This window comes from Dysidea avara, chromosome 5 (genome assembly GCF_963678975.1).
Source record: "Dysidea avara chromosome 5, odDysAvar1.4, whole genome shotgun sequence".
In the NCBI taxonomy this organism is placed as follows: Eukaryota; Metazoa; Porifera; class Demospongiae; order Dictyoceratida; family Dysideidae; genus Dysidea; species Dysidea avara.
Genome location: NC_089276.1, coordinates 18,679,258 through 18,698,754, shown reverse-complemented (window position 1 = coordinate 18,698,754; position 19,497 = coordinate 18,679,258). Strand labels below are relative to the sequence as shown.

Sequence of the window (19,497 nt, the reverse complement as noted above, 5' to 3'; positions counted from 1 at the left end):
ATGTTAATCATTTTGTCAGTCTTGTTCATTCAACATGTTGAAGCGGGAAGCAAAGGAACTGTAGTGATCACTGTTAGTGAGGAGGATGAGTACATGAAACCCTCTGGTTCTGGTGATTTGGGTTACGGATCTGGAATTAGTCAAGATGAAATATCTCCCTGTTGTACAACTGGAAACTGTACTTGTGATTCCTTCTTACATGTTCTGGTCAGTCTCACTGATAATGTTATGGTATATATAACAACTGATGTGGTGTTGTCTTCAATTGTACCAATAGTAGGTGTTGAGAACATCACAATACTAGGATATAATAATCCCACTGTGTATTGTAATGATAATGGAGGAGTAAAGGTTTCATCTTGCAATAATATAATTGTTGAAGGCATTGTGTGGAAAAACTGTGGTTCCATAAATAATCCAGTGCTGGCTATGCACAAAATGTCCAATATAGCAATTGAGAATTGCACCTTTCAACAATCACGAGGGCAAGCAATTTCTCTGGCGAATATCAAGGGAGATGTGTACATTAACAAGTGTATGTTTGTCCATAACAACCATCATAGAGGGGATGGTGCATCTATCTACTATTCATCACAATACAGTCAAGTGCACTTTAAAATCCACAATTGCAAATTTAGTGATAATGGCATAGCTAAAAGTGTTGTTTATATCAAAGGCCTTCAAAAAATGAATGATCCTGTTTCTTTGATGAATTCTGAGTTCACTAACAACAATGGAGTCCCGGTATATATTATCAAAGAGAATATTCATATTCATGGTAAGGTGTTATTTAAGGGTAACACAGCAATGGAAGGTGGTGGCATTTACAGCAGTTATTCCAATGTAGTATTTGATGAACAATCTAATGGGACATTTTACCACAATAATGCTACTAATGGTGGTGGCATTTACAGCAGTTATTCCAATGTAGTATTTGACGAACAATCCAATGTAACATTTGACCACAATAATTCTACTGATGGTGGTGGTATTTTCAGCAGTCAGTCTAAAATTGTATTTGATGGTAACTCAACAGTTAAATTTACTGCCAATGATGCCACACAACATGGTGGTGCTATATGGGCTCAATATAATTCTGTTATCTCGTTTAAAGGAAGCTCTATAATAATGTTTTCTTATAATAATGCCACAGAGTATGGTGGAGCAATATACAATAATTATTATGGTAAAACTTCATTTGAAGAGAGCACAACAGTGACATTTATCAATAACACTGCATATAAACATGGTGGAGCTATAAGGTCTCTTCGTGACTCCACTGTCTTGTTTAAAGGTAACTCTACAGTGAGGTTTATCGGTAATAGCGCTGTGTTGTATCATGGTGGGGCTGTCTATTCTGCTGAAAGATCTGATATGCATTTTAAAGAAGATTGCAAAGTAGAATTTGCTGAAAATAAGGTTGGATGGGTTGGTGGAGCAATATTTTTTTACAACTATAATGCACTTCCTAGAGTAACTGTTTCATTTGAAGGGAAGTCAGCAATAATATTTACTAATAATATTGCCAAAAGGGCTGGTGCTATGTACGGAAGAAAGTGTGACATCTTGGTTACAGAACACTCCTCACTAACATTTACTAACAATAATGCTATATGGGAAGGTGGAGCTATATATACTGAAGATGAATCTACTGCTGTATTTGAAGGGACATCTACGATGACATTTACTTCTAACAGAGCCACAACATCCGGTGGAGCCATATACTCTGAGAATCAGTTGAGAATCGTATTCAAAGGGAACACATATCTCATGTTTAATAACAATGAAGCTGGGGAAAGTGGAGGGGCTATTTACTCTACTACAAACTCTCGTGTTGTGTGTAAAGGCAATTCAATGGTGCAGTTTACTAATAATACTGCCTTATTTGGTGGAGCAATGCATTCCTATAATTGTAATGTTTCATTTGCAGGTAATTCATCCACTACATTTACTGGCAATACAGCTACACAAAAAGGTGGAACAGTATATATTGATAATTCTGATCTTCTATTAAATGAAACTTCCACTCTAAAATTCATAAACAACAAGGCCTTAAATCAAGGTGGAGCTATATATTCTACAACTGGGTCAGATATTTCTTTTGTGGGACACACTTCATTGTTACCATCATCATCATCATCATACTTTATTAATAACACTGCTGAGTATGGTGGAGCTGTTTTTATATCAGGTTCCAGTATGAAATTTGGACACTATTCCACTGCAATCTTTGATGGTAATGCCGCTCTGCAAAATGGTGGTGCAGTCTACATTAGTGATCAGTGTAGTACTACATTTAGCAATTATTCCAACATCACATTCTCAAATAATCTAGCAGAAAGATATGGTGGAGCATTGTATCTAAAACTTGCTCAAAAGACAGTAAAATATAGTTCAAAGGCTAGTACTAAGTTTCATAATAACTATGCTAGAATTGCAGGTTATTCACTATACGTCTCTGTAACAAAGTCGTGTAATAGCAGCTGTCTAAATGATAGCATAAGTGGTATACGTGAAGATTTGCAGCAAAATATTCAGTTTAGTAAGGAAATAGCTGCTACTCCAAATAAACTTGAGCTTTACCATCCAGCTATATGTATTGATGGATATGATGCTGACCAAAATTGTGAAGTATACTATTTAAATAATATAATGCTCGGTGAAGAAATTACTCTTGATGCTTGTGTATTTGACTATTACAATCAACCTTCTAATGCAGCTCAATTTAAAGTTACTGGCGAGGATGATCCTAACTACCAGGTTGATGGTATACATGACATTTTGGTATCATGTGGTAGTAATGCATTCCAAGGCGTTAGAATTACTGGAAACAAATCTTTATCTGTTGCATCTTATAATTACACACTGACTATTGCATTTCATGTTGGTCCTACGTCTGAAGAAGGTAGTTTTTCTAGCATGTTAATAGTTGCACTATCACCATGTCACCCAGGATTTTGGCATTATAAGAAATCCCAGAAATGTGTATGTTATGGTGGTAACAATATTGTGTTTTGTTCTGGTACCAATTCAACTATCAAGAGAGGTTACTGGTTTGGTAGTGTGAATGGACAACCAACAGTAGCAGTATGTCCTGTTAACTATTGTGACTTTAGCTGCTGTGAGACCACTGATGGATTCTATAGTCTTTCACCATTAAGAGCAAATCAGTGTAGATCACACAGATCTGGTCCTGCTTGTGGTAACTGCAAGGAAGGTTTAACTTTATCATTTGACTCTGCTGAATGTGTCAAAACTGAGAAGTGTACAACAGGACAGACAGTACTGGTAGTGATATTAACAGTCTTGTACTGGATAGCTGTAGTTGTAGCAGTGTTTATTATGATGTACTTCAAGGTCCCAATTGGATATTTGTATGTTATCACATACTATTATAGCATACTGGATGCTTTGCTAAACCAAACCTTATACCTTTCACAATGGCTTCTCACTACTTTTAACACTGTAGCTAGCATTTTCAAAATAACTCCACAGTTTCTAGGACAACTTTGTTTAGTGAAAGGAATGAGTGGAATTGACCAACATTTCCTTCATTATGTGCACCCCTTTGCTGTTTCTTTAATTCTTCTAACAATAATTCTATTAGCAAGAGTATCCTACAGGTTTTCATCGTTCATCAGTAGGGGAATTATCCATGTCATTTGCCTTCTGCTGTTATTATCATACACTTCAGTGGCGACTACTTCACTACTGCTAATGAGAACACTGACATTCTTAGATGTGGATACAATTTACACATACCTATCTCCTGATATTGAGTATTTTCATGGTCGTCACTTACCATATGCTATTGTAGCAGTGTTATGTACAATAGTGATTGTGATTGGTCTACCACTTCTGCTCCTACTTGAACCATTCCTTAACCAAAGACTAAATTTTACCAGGTTTAAACCACTACTAGACCAGTTCCAGGGGTGCTACAAGGACAAGTATCGTTATTTTGCAGCTTATTACATGATTTGTCGACTGGTGATAGTAATAATAATCATCACAACCCCATCCAATAATGTTCTAGTTCAGTACATACTAATTGGTACATGTGTAATAATGGCTGCAGTACAAGTACTATTGAGACCATATCAACTAAAATCACTAAATACATTTGATGGTATAATTCTATTGTTAACAGTTTTGGTATCAGTGATACCAGTTCTTGATAGTTCTAAGACAGATGTTCTAGTAGGAATAACCTTGTTTGTAGTGCTATTGCCACTAATACTGTTTGTAACCATTTTGCTACTGATGTTCAAGAACAATATCAGGAAAATGTTAGCACACTGTAAACCTAAAAACACTGAAGAAACACTCAACAATTCTGATATACCATTGGCTGAATTTTATGTTATTGTTGATGAAGACTCAAGGAGAAATGCTACTATATGTTCTGTGTGAGTAGCTGTATACGAGCATACATGCTACATAGTTATATACAGTACTATAGTTTGCACAAGTGACATATTGTTGCATTGTCAGCATTTATAACTCATATGGACAGTCAATCACTGTGATACTTTGAGCGATGTTCTAAAATTCCTCCCAGTTATGCTCCTGAAACATTGTACTCTCCCATGTCCTATTTATCTTTAAATGTTAATTCCAATAAGATATTAAGTGATTGTTCTATTACAATGTCTTGATCTAACTACTCTTCCATTCACAACCTGATTCTTTACTGTGCTTGTCTGTTTTATTAGTCTATCCTAATCTGAATCATATAAAACGTGAAAGAGTTTCAGCTTGTCTTATGACCAATGCACAAAAATGGTGCCTATTATGCTGGCAATGCTCTTTGCTATCTATTTTGGCCCAAATTATGCTGGGCATAAATCGGCACAGGCCTAGTGGAGGTTAACTTGTATGCACCAACCAACATGATCTATTGCTGCATACACAATCATTATAGTATATGTATAGTATATACTAGGAATCTTGTACTAGAAGAAAATTTTAATCTGTATATCATAGATGTTGGGAAACAGTTTTTTTGTCTTAGCTAGCAGATAAATGGCAATTTCAAAACACATAAGATTAGTAAAATTTCTCATACAATATTATCAAGAGTAAGTACTCCATTATTTACTCTTGATATTGTATTAAAAATCAACCATGGCCACTTCAACACAGTATGTAAATGATTAACTATGTTTTGTTTTTCTTTATGTAGTGACCAAGACAACAATGATGTTGATGTTACTCAATGTCGAGAGCCTTTTATAGAAATAATGGATGAAATTAAAGACTAAATTGTATATGCAATTGAGGTGAAATTACAATACATTCATCTTCTTAATGTAACATTCTCATGGATTGGTATGTATATATATATATATATGGCCATTGTAACACATACAACTTTGTAACTTTAGAATAATAATAAACGTTATAGTGTAGAACTGTACATATTATTTACTGGATGATATTCTGATTTGCTATGGAATGTGCAGGAGTACAATGCTACTGAACAAGTGTTGAACGACACAAGCTACACAATTGTAAGAATAGTACTCTGCTACGTATATATATATATATATTCAGTTGCATCACCTATGACTATTGCGTCTATTTTATGAAGTGGCTATTTGACTCCGGCTGACTGGTTGGTTAAGTGCTACTGACACTGATCTGAACAACAGTATCAAGGTATCAAGCACAATAGTTGCGAAAGTAAAGTTTTTGGTGAGTTTAAGGTGAGCTGGTATTGGAAGGTGCAAACCCTAGTTTGCCTCAAACTCACCTTCATACAGACAGTGGGAGACATCATAGAAAACAAGGGATGTGTAGGTAGCTGATAGTGGCAGGCAGGTATCTCAGTGGTTACGAATCTTGGCTAGAGGTCTGGAGATCATGGGTCGAGGACAAAAGTAAGTAGCTAGCTTATTTCTTTGTATGTGATCATTAAATTCAGGCTGCAGCACATGTTGCTGTCAGACCTTCAGTGCTGGTCACTATAAAGTGCTAATAATAATAATAAATTGATTTGATGACATCAACCAGAAATTAACTGTCACTTTGATGGAGTGTGCTCATTCATGCACAAGAGGCTGCTATGACGGCCCTTCATAATTGGCTGCTGTTTGTCCCGACCGTTTGGATAAGTTATGGTGTTGTTGAGGGGGTGTTGATGATGCATGCCTAATGTTGTACTGTGGTAGGCAATGGATATAAGCTATGCAAATGTTTCTAAGTCAGCGTTGATTGTGAAGCCTGATATTTAAGCTGTTGCAAAAATGATCTTTGTTGGTACCGATATAGCATAGTACATACTGTACATACAGGTATACTACAGGTTTAAACTACAAGCTTGATAATCATTGTAAGAAAACATGCAAGTGTATCATAGGCGGTGGAGACGGGGGGGCATGCCCCCCCCCCCCCCCCCCCCCCCACTTTTGGGACACTGTTTGCAAGAAAAGATCGAGATACTCTAATAGAACAGTCAGGATCAGGATATTCTAATAGAGTAGTCACAGTATTCAGAGAAGCAGTGTAGCAAATTCCTTAGCTACGTATGTGTAGTTATAAATAAGGAGATGTATTTGGTGGAGGCAGCTATTGTCAGCAGGCTGTGACCTTTTTTTTTTTTTTTTTGGTCTTCAACTTACAGCTGGCCTGGCCCCCTCACTTTTTGGCCTGCTCCACCGCCCCTGAAGTGTATGCTTAGTACAGAAATAACACGTTACTGATTATACTAACAAACATGGAAATTTACTGAATGTAGAGCTCCAGTTGATCAATCAAAGGTGATCCATCTGCACAAGACTGCCATTTGCTCTCACTCAACTCTTTGTAGAATCATGGCAAGGTAGGGTTAACACAAACAGATAGGACTATCAGATCCGTCTCACAATGGGTCATTAAAGTAGCTAATAGGTTGAATTACCCAAAGCAGAAGAGATTTCCAGGGGTTTTTCAGGAAACCCTACTAAAATTGTCAGTAGCACCTTATATCACTGGCAGCACTTGCCAGTGGCTTTCAGTATAATTTTATGTACTGAAAAACAATAATTAATAAATAAATATTAACCCTGAAAACCTGTTTTCTCAGGCTCAAAGTATTATCACATCACTTCTGCTTGGCTGTTGGTCTTGAATACTTTGGTATAGCCATAGATACTCTAACTACCCATCTATGGAATAGCAGTAAATAAAAAGACCGGATCTGTGAAAAGGGGTCTTATAGCCTTTCCAATTGTATGTACGTGACAATACATAACTTGACTTGCGAGTATGGTACCATCCAGAAATTTGGTCACGTTACCTTCTAACATAGCACTAGAGTCATGTCTCGTCAAACTTGGAAATTTGGAAAGGCTATAAGACCTCTTTTCGCAGATCCGGTCACTAATAGTGATACAGATATTCAGAAGCTTCTATAGCTAGAACCACTCTATTAATATCCTAGTAACGATGTCTGGCCTTGTAGCCATTGGCAAGTGCTGTGGCTACTGGCTATTACTTCAATATCTGAGTAACTTAAATACTTTATTCACAAGTGCAAGAGAGTGTTGACACAAATGACGTCAGTGTAGTACCAAGAGTTAATAATAATATTATTAACTCTTGGTAGTACCTATAGTATAACCATGAAGTTTGCCTTGTGTTTGCAATCACCAGCCACCGTTGCATAGTTGGTTACCATGGGAACAGTTTTATACACTGGCTATATTCAGATTATATTCCCTACCCTATAATCTTTGCTATATTATAGTATACAATTATTACTGTATAGTTTGGGGAAATTTTATGAGACTCCCAGAACTCCATGCAAACATATGAAGGAAATGGACGAGGTGACTGCCTACTTCATCAGAGAAAATTTTTAAAAGACATGAACAATAATTATACACTTAAATTAATGTGATGTGTCCTCGGACTCAAGAGATCACATATGGCAAATCCTATTCCCAAATGAAAAAGGAGAAAAAAAAAGCGGTCTGGCCACGCGAGACTATAGGCAAATCCCTAAAATGGGCGTGGCAAAGTTAGGCGGGCCATAAATCATTCCATGGCCAAAAGCTGAACAATTCCTAGTTAGTATTCTGCCTCAATTCTCCAGGAACACTGAATAGCTGGTGTAGTATGAGGTACTCGTCAAATCTCCCTTGTGACGCTCTATCGTGAGCGCGTGGGTGATTTCAAAAGCGCTAGCGCTTACGTAAGTTGACACCATGGTGTGTAAGCCGCCCGGTGTAAGCTTACCGCTGATGTAGCAGGGTGACCAGTAAACAGTTTGTTCTGGAAACTCCGAGGGAACTCAGTCGTGGTATGTTTCAGCGTGTCATTATTCTGTGTATAGGTAGCTAGGTCTTGATTCGCCATTTGGTGTTTGAAATGATAATTGTGAAAACAGGAAATCCTACTACACAACTGTATGGTCTTGACAAATGGAATTTTCACCCGCATACTTCTGTTTAGTGTCTTGCGGCGGTTCTGTCTATTTTTTTGTTTTTTGAAACCGTCAATATTGATGTAGTGCTAAAAAACAAAACAATTACAACACCTCGGTCACATGCGAGTTTCTTGTCCGGGGGTTCTGCTGTGTATGCTGATGGTCCATTGTTTTTGTAGGTCTGTGTAGGCTCTGTAGGTTTAGCTGCTTTTTTCTGCTTTTTGTCTTTTATAAATTAAATTAGGTTTAACTTCTAGCTAGAGATCGGGGAGGATGGGAGTGCCATTAGGGCTGAAATAAAAAATATATATATAAAAACTGCATAAGGCCTAAGGTAAAGCATAGATACTATAGTATCTATGGGTAAAGCAGGCATGGCAAGGAAAATACAAAAAGGAATACAATAAAATGGTTTATATGTCCAATTTACATTAGCTTATTGGGCAAAAAATATTCTGAGATGAGCTAATGGCAATGGCTGCTTCTTTATCCAGTACTCTTTTGCAGCGTGAATATGGTTTGTTCATAACAGCTTTTCATAGCACTGATACTTTCCTTAAGAAAGTGGCTAAGACAGCCAATTTCCCCAATGACAAAAAAGCAGTCTGACGACAAACCCCCACCAATTCCCCTACTAAGCCCAGGAGGGCACATAATGGGTGTGGTAGGACTTTGGATCTTTGATAACATTGGTTTATATCTACTAGTATCTGTGCATAAAACATTAAACCCATTTTAATCTAGATTGAAGGGTTTTCAATTGTTGATAGCCTTACAAAGTTGATGTGCAAAATTGTTCCTGGAGTATGACTAGTGCCTGTACTATGTCTCATGAGTGAAGGTGTGTGCACAGCATTAAGAAAGCTGTTTGCAAAGCATTTAGAAACCCATTTCATATTTTAAACTGGCACACAACAACCAATACCTTTAAAAGTTTACTATAGTGATATGCAACTCTTTGTTTCTTTTAATATAAACTTTTGCTTGATCTGTCGGCCACATGAGTTCAGGCCACCAATTTTCAGAAAACCAGTTGTGTGTCCAGCAACCATCTGAAGTGTTCACACATGAAACTTGGAGCATAAATCTTCTGAATTGTTTTTACGTCAATTCAAAGTTTTGTTGGCAATTTTGGCTTGTTGCAAGCCTCACACATAGTACCTGAGTAATGCCACAGGTGAACCAGGGATCCACATTGGTAATGTGTGGCATACAGCAGCAGCTTTGTTTTTCCTTATGAAACTAGTTTGTATATGCCAGTGGTGTAGCCAGACCTTTTGCCTTGCCCCAGGCACTGGGTGGGCAAGCCAATCAACTCCATGCAACACACATACATATGCCCATCTTCATATGGACATCATATGGACATCAATAGACATTTTAAAATGTGTTGTGCATCACTACCTACGTGTATACTCTACCTACACTAAGATAATAACCGTACTAATAATAAATTACGACTGCTAGCTAGCTATTGTCTTCTCACATGCATACAATGGTGTCTTAATACCAGACTAGCAGGGAATTTGAATGAAAGCATGGAGTGCTTATAGTAGACTACCTGCATCACATGATGACTTTATACTGGAGATAAACAGGAAAAATAAATACATAAATGCTGACTATAAACAAGGACTCCATACTCGTCCATAATGTCTCAACTATCAGTCTAAGCCCCAGTATCCATACACACAGCTTGAATGGGTTCCCACATTTCATAGCATCAATTCGAGTTTTCATCAAGGTTTTCATTCACACAGTCCACACTTCACCACAAACACAAAGACACACTGTCCTTATCTGTATAGAAAAAAATCTGGCTTTAGTCCTTTTCACGATGCTGACCGCATTTTAATCATGTGATCTCAATTCTATTCATTAGCCATTATTACCACAATCAAATAACTTACAGTAAAATCCCAGGGGGAAACCCAGTTGCTGCTGGCCAGCCAGAAAGAAAGCATTGGCGAAGTGGACACACAGTAAGTTGTGTTAGTTATTCTTGTATATTATAATTAAGTGAATGTGTGATTCAGCCCACCTCCTTAATTACTCTGAGTAGCTAACTGATGGTAGGGCAAAGTGACTTGATGCCCGGGAAATGTCCTTGCTTGCCCATACGCCACTGGTACATGCAGCTATTTGGTGCTAATTATGATCAATGGCTTAGTTTTGTAAAATCCCTTTTGTATCAAGTGTGTCTTTCTGACTGGCATTTTCGTGTCTGTCTAGCATTTATTTCTGTCTGTCTATGTGCACATGATGCTAGGCTGAATGGAGTTTGTTCCGTGTCCCCCAACAAAGATGTGATGGAATAATGGCACAATCCTTATTTTGTTCTAAACAGGCCAGGGCTATATCTGAATTACCCAATTTCTTGTGTTACAATGACCTGGGTGTGACCCATTAAAACCACCTGGGCAGGCCTTTAAGGTACACAAAAGCATTGAAGAAAGTTATCCAGGGTTGGAACCAGGACCTCCATACCTAACTCACCACTAAACTGCTGTTGTCTGCTGCTTTTAGTAAATGCAATGGCAGTTTTAGTTTTAAGTATGTCGTGTTCTGAGGGAAGAGGCATCTCCAGCAGCTGTTGGGCAATGTTACACTTCCAACCACCTTGCTGAGTGTATTGAGTGATTCAGTGTGCTGCAAAGACTAGTGTGATGCTTCTTGCACTTCCTGCTGGAAGCTTAGGTGGGTACTTCATGGGATATCCTGTAGTGAGCCAAACAGTTTTAAAAACAAACTTTGCTTCTTGAATATGTTGAGATGCTTCTGGTAGTCAGTAATGATATCACAGTGATGCTCAGAATGGAGTTAAAGCATGTGTCGCCGACTTTCATTGGCTATATATATTTTCAAGTATGTAATGTTTTACACATTATTTTTGATTTTCTTGGTGAACCAACCTGAAATCATGATCAACTGTAGGTACATGTAGTATCTCAACAGATCTAGAGGTAGAGGGACTCAGGTGAGTCCTTATTGCACTTTGACCCATTAATTCCAATGTCAGCTTTGTGCAGCTTTGTGCAGCTTTGTGCAGCTCTATGCATGCACATATGAGAGGACTTCATTCAGGGCTCAAAATAATGTTCCGACAATCAGCCAATTTCTGGTCAATATTGTGCAATGACTGGTTAATTTTATTGTTGTCTGGACATTGTTGCTGGATAATTCAGACAGACTGCTGAAGAGCAGCCTTACAAAGCCAGCAATATTTAATTAAGCTGTTTGTTTATGGTTTGTGGCCACAAGCTTTACCTCAAGCCAAAACAGTGATGTTTGAACACCAGCCTACTTGTACTTGTCAGCTATCTATGAAAGTGCAAAATGTATTTAAAACCATGTTATCCAGTGTTACCTTTGACTTGTGGGATGCATGAAGTTTCATTTAATAGCTAAAAGACTGTTGTACTGGACTAGGTACATTACATTTGTACAAAAAGTATTTAAGTATAAGTACAAGTACTCTAAAAGGTGTACTTAAGTGCACTTAAGTACCAATGTACTTCGCCCCAAGTCTGTCTCCAGGAGTGCTTGCATATGGGATCTTATAGCAATGGCCATATCAGTTTTTCAAGTGATGCAAGTTCACAAATTGATTCTGTGAGTGGGAGGCCTAAAATTGTTCTCCTTACAGCTGAAGTTGAGGTTGACATGTACTGTGTATCAATACTGATGTTTGAATTTCTGTTCAAATCATGTGGTGTAGGGCGTGACAGTATAGCATCATGCGTAATGGTTAGTGTGGTGTAACTCAGCCTCTTGCAGTCACGATGAAAGCCTATGCTCACCCTCACACCCCACACAGGTGTTACACAATTTGATCACTACTGCAAATCTCAGTACACAGGATTTAGGATAAATCCCAAGGTGTGTGCCCAGTTAAGAGGTCTCCGGAGAAAATTTGGGCAGAGTAGACTTTGGGAAACTGATAGTGACGGCCAACTGAGATTTGTGCAATGGAACAGTTGAGTGTATCATAATCACTGAAGTTGGAAAGCTTAGTACAGCAAGTGGTGACTTGTACAGATTCCTGGGAGCAAACATGATAGGTTTATCATAGATAGCATAAGCCTTTATGGATATGAAACCAATAAATGCCACCTGTTCCACCCTGGTTTCATGCTAGGCCTATTTCACACACCCCTGTGAAATGGCCTTCAACTTTATGTATGTGTTCTTTTCATGATGGCAGTCCTTAATAGCCTTGAAATCTCTGTGAGGTACTTGTTATTCATTGCAGTATGTTATGAACCTACTTGTTTTATGACAGCACGTTTGCGTGAGTTATTATTGGTGATGGAAAGGGGTGATAAAATTCAAAACACTTCCAAGACAAACCATCATACACCTTACAATAAAAGAATACTGTGAGTAAGCATAAATTAGTAGTTAATTGTCTGAAAATACCTTCGTGAAAAATGACTCACCAGGAATTAAACATAGGAATATGCCTGTCTCTGTAGTGAAATAATTTCATCTAACAACTGCATATTACAAATGATGTTTTTAAGACCTAGTAACATTTTCAACTTTAAACAGAAGGATGTTTTTCAGGCACAAAACCATGCAGGGTTGAACAACTGCCCCGTGTAGAAATATATGCGCGCACGATTACTTTCACATCTATAAGGGATATATCATCTATGGTATTATTGACACTACACAATCTATACACACTTAGTGAATAGCTGTGGGTTGATCTATTACTTATACACAATAATAAATTTCGTTGAGACCTGGCTGTTGTTATAATATTGTGGCTGTTGTTATAATATTAGACACATGTGTAGTTATAGAATGATGGTGTGGGTATGGTGGAGGGACATCAATAATATTGTGTGACAGTACTTACTGATAGTGGTAGCACATAGTGTCGCACAGTTTATGTCATGCATACACACACATGCACTTGTGCAATATATACAGAATATATTTTGTTCTTCATAAGTTACTTGATATACTAAACAATGTGCATTTGTTTCATTGAATTCTCATTATTAGGTTTACCATTATACATTGTCACAATGATTCACAACTTAGAGTGGTTTGTTCTGTTACATTTCATTCCCATTGTGTTGACTTATCAGCATACCATCGTTGTGTCTCAGACATCATCACTTTCTGAGTGTATTCAATTAAATGAAAGTGTGTATCATTGCCAATCCATTGACCATGCTATTGAGCTATTATCACAGTGCTGTAATTCCACTGAAATTGTTCTGAAATCTGACATTCATCAACTTACCACATCACATGTGGTTACTGATTTGCATAACATTCGCATAACATCAGAAGCTATGGATCGTGGTACAATACAGTGTCCACCTAATGTCGATGGTAATCATGACTTTGACACTGGACTTGCATTTGTAAGAGTCAGTGATTTAATCATTGAAAATGTAAATATCTTTGGATGTGGGATGAAGCATGTTAGCACTAACCACGTTGGATTGGGAGAGTTCATCTTAGTGCGTAGTGCTCTGTATATTCAAAACAGTACCAACATCTCTTTATACAACATGACTATTTCTAACAACAATGGAATAGGATTACTAATGTATGACACCAATGGAACAGTGAACATTACAGAGACATCTTTTATTAGCAACAAACTGAATGTGATAGAACAAAGTAGGTTGTTTACAGGTGGGGGCGGTATCTATGTTCACTTCTCTGGATGTAGTCCAGGACTGCTTGCCTGTGATCCTAACAGAAACCCTTATAACAAATTTTCCGCATATGTAATAAATCACTGTAGGTTTGAGGACAATGTAGCAGTGTATCATCTCAATGGCAGTGAACCTGAAGACCTTGCTAGTGGTGTGTTTGTGACATTTGGTACCGGGGGTGGATTATCCTTCTGGTTTTATGGTGAAACTCAGAATAATTCATTTCATATTCTGTCCTCCGTATTTGTTTCAAACACAGCAAATTATGGTGCTGGGCTTAATGTCCATAGCAGGCAAAATACTAAGTATAACCTCATTGAAGTGTTGCACTGTTTGTTTATCAATAACACCGCTAATTTTGGTGGAGGTGGTCTAGCACTAGGTTATGTGATTTACCAGACTGGAGGCAAAGCTATGTTCAATACATACACTGTAGCCAACTGTTTGTTTGAGCAGAATAAAGCTATTGCTGGTGTCGGTGGAGCATTGGTAGGTTTTGGTAGCCGAGAGCCACAAAGAACACAACCAACTAATACTTTTGAAGTGTGCAACTCATCGTTCATTAGAAATGAAGCTCAGTATGGTTCTGCTATTCAAATTAACAGAGAATATTTCGATTCAATTGCAGTTGGCACATATTTCATACTAGAGATTGATAGTTGTAATTTCACCAGCAATAGTCTTCGTGGGGTTAATGCACGCTTGTCTAATTCCAGTAGCATTGGTGCAGTTGCTTTATCTGGAATTGGTATTCGGTTTAGAGGCAATAGTGTCTTTGCAGATAACAATTCAACAGCTTTAGTAGTAGATGGAGCAACAGCAGAATTTAGTAATGACTCAGTTACAATGTTCCAGGACAACAGTGGCTTACATGGTGGTGCTATTCTGCTAATAAGTGGTGCATGGTTTAGTATGCATTCTAACAGTAGTCTAGTGTTTTTACGAAACAGGGCTGTGGACTATGGAGGGGCCATCTATGTGGAACTCTCAACACCTTTTGATTATCTGCTCTCTCATGTTTGTTTTGTAAGGTACTTCCTTGAGAACGTCTCTCCTGCTAAGTGGAATGTCACTTTTACTTTTATTAACAACACGGCTGGTCAAAGTGATAATGTAATTTTTGCAAGTACTCTACAGCCATGTCTAAAGGTCTATACGATAGGATCAAATATATTTGATCTTGAACAATTTTACCGTTATCCTACTAGCTCTTACAATGCAATAGCTACTTCACCTGCCATGTTTAAATTTTTAAGCACAAGTGGTGAATTTTATATTGTTCCAGGAGAGGTTTCCAATTTGCCAGTATATTTAGTAGATGAACTTGGTCAAAATGTCACCACAGCTATCTTTGTAGCAAGCTGTAATGAATCTCCTTCACCATATGTACTGCCACTTTATCAGATCACAAATGGAACAATTCAAATTGCAGGAAAACCCAATGAAGTCTGTCACCTAACCCTACAAACTGATACAGATTATCAAGTTGCTACTACACTACAAGTTACTTTGTTAAACTGTCCTCCTGGCTTCACTTATAATGACAAAGAAGCACAGTGTGAATGTCTGGTGAACCGCACACATCACAGTCCTGCTATAGGTGGCTGTGAACTTGCATCATTTCAAGCATACTTTAATCAGTTTTATTGGATAGGATATGATTCAGATAATGCAACTGATCTATTGACTAGTTCCTGCCCATATCAATATTGCTATGACGACCACATCCCACAAGATCAATTACTTCCACAACATGCAAATAAGACAACACTCGACCAGTTTGTGTGTGGTGATAGAAGCAGAACAGGATTATTGTGTGGTAGATGTGTTGATGGATACAGTGTTGCTTTGAACTCACCCACGTTCTCATGCCATCACTGTAGAAATCATTACTTGGGAATCTTGTATTTGTTCTTGTCTTACATAGTTCCAGTTACTGGATTGTTTTGTTTCATAATGGCTTACAATGTAAGAATGACCACTGGACCGATTGGAGCCTTTTTATTCTTTTCACAAATTATTAGCAGTCAATATCGTTTTGCATTTGTTTATTCCCTCAAAGGTAGCTCTGATGATTCTTTAGCTGCTACAAATGTAGTGGTAACACTTTATAGTATCACCAACCTTGAGTTTTTCAATCACAATGTCTTTTCATACTGTTTGTTTCCAAGTGCTGGAACTGTAGATATAATTTCATTTAACTTGCTGTTATCCTTTTATCCAGTGATTCTTATATTTGGATACTTTCTACTGCGTCGCTATTGTAACTGCAAATACAGGTTTTTCCGCACATTCAGGCTGTCCACTAAATCAGTGACTCATGGAATCTGCGCTTTTCTGGTCCTCTGCTTTGCAAAAATTAATGTACTTGCATTTGGAATATTGAAATCAGCCAACCTGTCTTACATCAATGGTCCAATGTTCAGGAGAGTAGTGTTCCTTCAAGGAGATATTGAGTACTTCAAAGATGCAAAATATAATGTATATGCAGCTGGCTCTCTTATCACAATAGTAACAGTCCTCCTTTTCCCAACTCTGATCTTAGTGCTGCATCCCATTATGATAAGTGTTTCTTCTTATTTCAAATGGGGAGATAGTAAATGTGTAGAATTTGTCAATAAAATTCTATTGATTAACAAATTAAAACCAGTTTTAGATTCATTTCAAGGGGATTACAAAGACAATTTATCTTTCTTTGCTGGTTTACACTCATTTCTTTATAGAATTATCTTCTTTACGATTGTGGTAGCAGCATCAACACCAGATGTAGATGGTTTGCTTTTCGCTATGATCATCTTTTTCCTAGTTATCTTACTAATTCATGTACTGGCAATGCCATTCAAAAGATATGTGGACAATGCTGCATATTCTGTAATTTACCTACTAATGCTGACCATCTTGATAATTGAACATTATCTCTTTTCTACCAACAAGTCATCTGAAGAGCTCATCTGGATAGAGATATTCATGTCACTGCTACCACTGGGTTTTGTTATGTTGTATTATTCCTGGAAACTGCTGTTGAATGTACTATTGGTTTGGAAAAAGTACAGGGGAAGTAAATACCAGCCAGCTTTAGTAAGTATACATGTATTATATATTTAATAGTTGTGAGGGATTTTGCTGATATATACACCTGAAACACAAGGGCCACAGGCCCGAGGGCTAAGGGTGTGTATATCAGCAAAACCGGACTATAAGTGAAAATATATCATTGTATAGGCACACTCACTTGATAGGTGAAAGAACTACAGAGCCTTTACCCTGTTCTTTTTGTACATTGGTATCTGATGATCGATTAATAGTGTGGGCTAATAGCCGTTACAACATTATTCATATGTCACTATGCTTTACACACAGCACCAGAAAAAATACAATTGTGGGATCCAGTTTTTAAGTATTAGCACTTTGTATTACATTACGCCTACTAACATTGCTATTGGGATAGTAAGTAAAGTAATCTATTAAGTTAAGTAGTTAGGACTATAAATCACTGACCTAGTTGTGCTCTGTGTTGTTCCGTACGTGGTCTGCTCAATAGCTGACACGTGGTAGGTAGAAATACGCATGCATGTATTGCCCAAACAATTACCTCATTCAGTAACTTTCAACTAATCAAAACTTAGCAGCTAAACTGTAAACCCAAACCCACAATTTAACACTCCATGTCACTCAATATAACAATTCAAAGCATATCGTATCTTTGAACTGGTTGGGCATCAAAGCCATGGGAAACCATGATATTGCTGGGAAATATGTGAGTTAAACTCCAAGCGGCACCTTTGAATGCCCATGCTAAAGTAGTGTGTATATATAATGTGATTTTTTCCAAGAAATATATTTGACCAAATTTGATAAAACTAGGTTTCCACGCACATCCAGTTTTATGACTTTGACAGATCATAACTCAATGTAGGAATATGCCATCAGATTCAAATTTTGACCTGTAATTTTGTAATGTTGTAGAAATGTCGTGTTAAAATTTCAGGTCAATAGCATGCTGGCAAGTCATTTGTCGAAGTCAAAGAAATGAATGTGTGTGGAAGCCTGGTTTTGTCAGATTTGGTCACAATTATACTTCTATTAAATTAATGTAGTCAATATGAGGGATCGTAACAATCCAAAATGGCTCGTATATAGAAATTCATGTGCATGCAGAAATCACTCTAGAGTTTACCTGTAACCTGTTACACTTGGGTAAAATCAATACCCTCACTTCAACAACAATATTTCAGACAATTCTGGATTCATTTTTACATGACTATGAAACTATTGTCACATGTTATACAATACCACAAGAAGTGAATACAAAGAAGAGTGAAAGTTAGTTGCATGCATAGAACAAGTCTCTCATAATTTACATATTATCTGTCTTGGTTGTATGGGCCTATTAATCTTGTTTCCTGTTGCTACTGTAGCTTGAATTTATGCTATCTCTGTGCTTTTGTATTTGTTGGTAGGATCATTATCATTTGTTGGATTTCCCACAAAGAATTGTTACAGATGATGATCAATGTGACAATGATAATGATGATGCCAAGTGACATCCTTTTGTATTGCTGCATTGTCTGTTAGTTGTTGTATTATTATTTTATTTTCATTTACTTTTGTCAGTAATGTGTGTAGCTATGGGATATGTGGTTATAATTAAAATACCAATCATGTTGTTGTGAAACTGGTCTATTGTGGTGGATAAAGATTTGACCTAGGTGACAATCTTTTTGTATCTAGTTTTGGTGACTCTACTCCTACGATGGTTAATCTACTGTATCTACAAACTGATTTTCAACTCATTCCTTGAAGTGGTTTATCATGTAGGTGTGACAATAAATCTATCTTATTGTAAGTGAAGAAGTATTAAAATTGGTACTGGAATATGCTTCTAGATTCTATGTAGCCGTACCAAATTTCAAAATGATTGGGTAACTAATGTATTTGTGTTTGATAGAAAGTTTTGCAAAATGTGTGGAAAATATGCAACTTTCAAATCGGTTGCTCATGTCTCAGGAATGGCAAGGGCAAATTTGCTATATTTTTACTGTCACAGTCCTCCAAGTGAGATCATACATACATCGTCTTATGTAAAAAAGACAAGCATATTGACAGAATTGATCTTAAAATATTCAGACCAAGAACCTGGGAAGTCTAATTTACTGCAGTTCTCTGACAGTGTAAGGATGGCTTTAGATCCATCACTTGTACACCGGACGCCACTTCATTAACCACTTCTAAATCAGTAGACAAGTTGGATTCAACTCAAAGTTGGAATGGAAGCTAAAGAAGTTTCCATAGCAAAAATGGTTAATTATACTGTGTTCAAGCACTATCGAGCTACGGATACGTAAAAATTGCAATTTCTTGGTTATGTAAAATGAGTCTTTTGTGCAACTTTGCACACTACTGTGT

General features: G+C 37.3%; 2 protein-coding genes across 3 annotated transcripts; both read left to right on the top strand.

The window, feature by feature from the left end:
- On the top strand, positions 1-5,451 carry LOC136255070 (uncharacterized). The gene is made up of 2 exons (XM_066047789.1): positions 1-4,409; positions 5,186-5,451. The coding sequence occupies exons 1-2, from the start codon at positions 1-3 to the stop codon at positions 5,262-5,264; spliced, it is 4,488 nt and encodes a 1,495-aa protein (XP_065903861.1). The 3' UTR covers positions 5,265-5,451.
- Positions 5,452-8,175: 2,724 nt separating this feature from the next.
- On the top strand, positions 8,176-18,766 carry LOC136255563 (uncharacterized). 2 transcript variants are annotated; one of them, XM_066048355.1, is made up of 4 exons: positions 8,176-8,284; positions 10,293-10,392; positions 13,424-17,169; positions 18,552-18,766. In XM_066048355.1, the coding sequence occupies exons 3-4, from the start codon at positions 13,447-13,449 to the stop codon at positions 18,633-18,635; spliced, it is 3,807 nt and encodes a 1,268-aa protein (XP_065904427.1). In that variant the 5' UTR covers positions 8,176-8,284; positions 10,293-10,392; positions 13,424-13,446; the 3' UTR covers positions 18,636-18,766. The 2 variants fall into 2 exon arrangements, with proteins under 2 accessions (XP_065904427.1, XP_065904428.1); XM_066048356.1 differs by lacking the exon at positions 10,293-10,392 and having other exon boundaries at positions 8,180-8,284.
- Positions 18,767-19,497: the final 731 nt, after the last annotated feature.

Excerpts from the sequence above, each read along its gene's own strand:
- LOC136255070 (XM_066047789.1), top strand. The coding sequence starts at position 1 with ATGTTAATCATTTTGTCAGTCTTGTTCATTCAACATGTTGAAGCGGGA. Across the intron at positions 4,410-5,185 it reads AATGCTACTATATGTTCTGT|TGACCAAGACAACAATGATG; the intron begins GTGAGTAGCTGT and ends TTCTTTATGTAG.
- LOC136255563 (XM_066048355.1), top strand. The coding sequence starts at position 13,447 with ATGATTCACAACTTAGAGTGGTTTGTTCTGTTACATTTCATTCCCATT. Across the intron at positions 17,170-18,551 it reads GTAAATACCAGCCAGCTTTA|GATCATTATCATTTGTTGGA; the intron begins GTAAGTATACAT and ends ATTTGTTGGTAG.